At 34.0% G+C, this 2,257-nt stretch overlaps 1 protein-coding gene across 1 annotated transcript in view; it reads left to right on the top strand.

The window, feature by feature from the left end:
* The window catches only part of LOC103479153 (MARVEL domain-containing protein 2-like), a 5,521-nt gene extending 3,282 nt beyond the window's left edge, over positions 1-2,239 (top strand). Inside the window, exons 3-6 of the mRNA XM_008433430.2 lie at positions 1,079-1,281; positions 1,377-1,548; positions 1,671-1,721; positions 2,021-2,239. Of these exons, the coding sequence (XP_008431652.1) occupies positions 1,079-1,281; positions 1,377-1,548; positions 1,671-1,721; positions 2,021-2,137 (543 nt within the window). The 3' untranslated portion in view covers positions 2,138-2,239. The remainder of the gene's footprint in view (positions 1-1,078; positions 1,282-1,376; positions 1,549-1,670; positions 1,722-2,020) is intronic.
* Positions 2,240-2,257: the final 18 nt, after the last annotated feature.

The raw sequence follows: 2,257 nt of genomic DNA, 5'->3' as shown, positions 1-2,257 counted from the left end.
GATAGATAGATAGATAGATAGATAGATAGATAGATAGATAGATAGATAGATAGATAGATAGATAGATAGATAGATAGATAGATAGATAGATAGATCTTTATACCAATTAAGTTTACAGTGAGTTGCAATAAAAACAAAACAAAAAATCAACAACACAACAATTAATATTTAGCTAGAAGGTGTGGCAGTAAATTCCCCTGCTTTGACAAATGGAGGTTAAAGCACTAAACTTTAACATACAGGTTCTAATATGACCAAAACAGTGAATAAATATACCAGTAAATACTTAGAACTTAAAAAAAGTAAAATTCATCAGTAAGGGACACACCTCCGCCTAACTAAGTTAAAACCACCATTTAACTTAGTATCTAAAAATACAAACTGTTTCCATCAACTGTAGCACTATGAGACTAACAACATCTCCCTCTGAATAAATTAAGGAGGAAAATAGCACTAAGAAAAAATGTATATGTACATGTCATATCAGTTTTGGGTTTTAAAATAATTGTGCTTGTTTTCATGGAGAATTCATCAATCATCTTAAATAGTTTTTTTAAGAAGAATTTGATCTTTAATCAACAAACATGTTGTTAAAATTACTCATAATGAACTATATTTTCCAAAGTGTTCACTCCCCACGTATAAACAAGATACCATGACGATGCTACCAGCGCCATACCAACTGTGAAAATGTATACAGAAGACAGCCTGGCAACAATGAGAGTAAAAACTACTGATATGTTGTCTAATATAACATATGTTGCTAAATTTCATAAAAACCATTTATTTTAATATTAATTACAATTATACCAGATTACTCTGTTTTATATCGCATCACAACCACACAGCTACAACCTGATCAGCTGATGTCAAGGAAACCACTAGATATGTCAAGTAAGAGCAAATCTTGAAATTTGCATTTTTCTTCTTAGCCATTTCTGTCTTGCAGAGAGTTTCTTCTGTTAATCTTGTGCTATTGTGGAAATTATTTATATTGCAATTTATATTAGATCTTTTCATTTGCTGGTTTGTGTTTCAGGATAATAAATATTTTTTCCTCTTTTTCTTTTTGCTGCAGGGTGAGTTTAACCAGTCCATTTCCCTGAACACACAAAGAACAAAACAGATATCGTTCAGGGATGAGACTGATAAACCTTTGAATAAAGACGGTAAATGCCAACCTGAACTCCCCCCTAATGTCCGTAAACCAAGCGTCAGCCCAAACAGAGTTACTGTGTCCAATGATACACCCAAAGTACATGTCATTGCAGATTACATAATGTAAGTTCAGACCTGAACAATCAACAGCAATCACATGTACAGCATAATGGCAGAATGAATTTGTATTCAACATGTTAAAATGTGTTTCTTTCCAGTAAGTATCCAGAGATCAGATCTGAAGAGGAACGGGAAAAGTACAAGGCTGTTTTCAATGACCAGTACCTGGAGTACAAGGACCTTCACAGAGACATCATTATAACCCTCAATAAGTTCAGAGAGCTGGATACTATGGTGAATCAACTTCCCAGAAAAGGGAAGAGCTTGGAGGTAAGACTGATGGTTTCCATCCTGTGAATAATGATTTTCAGGGTAAATCACCTTTAGGCCTATTTAAACCAGGAGATTTGGATTTGGATTGTCAAGCTAATCTATTTCTATACTCTTAACAGGATCAAAGGAGGATTCAAACTATTTTAAAAACATACCAAGACAAAAAAAACGTAAGTGGAAGAGATTGCATCACAAAATATGAACTTGCTTATTGATTCCACTAAAAAACAGATTTAACTCTTGTGATACTCAGCCTGTATGGATGAGAATGTACGATTGCACAAACACTCCCGTAAAATGAGCTGTCCCATTAAAAAAAACTCTTCACGGATGTCAAATTATATGAAGTTTTAGTTGAAATCATTGACAGAATTAAACAGACAATATTGGTGGAGTGGAAGTGAGAAATGAGAGGACGAGTACATTTTACAGCAATAAACAGCAAAATGTGATGCATGTGTTTTTACAGGATCCTGCTTTCCTGGAGAAGAAGGAACGCTGTGACTACCTAAAAGCTAAATTACGGCATATTAAAAACAGAATCCTGGTTTATGACCAGGAGACCGTAGCCAATCATCGGACATGACTGGGACTACCAAATGTTGTCATTTATTATGTTGTTTGGCGTCTTATTATTGTGTACACTAGATATGTTATGCGAAAGGTTTTTCACTCCAAAGAACATGATATTTCCATTATATATATA

Source organism: Poecilia reticulata, linkage group LG17, assembly GCF_000633615.1.
Source record: "Poecilia reticulata strain Guanapo linkage group LG17, Guppy_female_1.0+MT, whole genome shotgun sequence".
NCBI lineage: Eukaryota > Metazoa > Chordata > Actinopteri > Cyprinodontiformes > Poeciliidae > Poecilia > Poecilia reticulata.
Note: the sequence above shows the minus strand (reverse complement) of the source record. Positions and strands in the feature narration are given on the sequence as shown.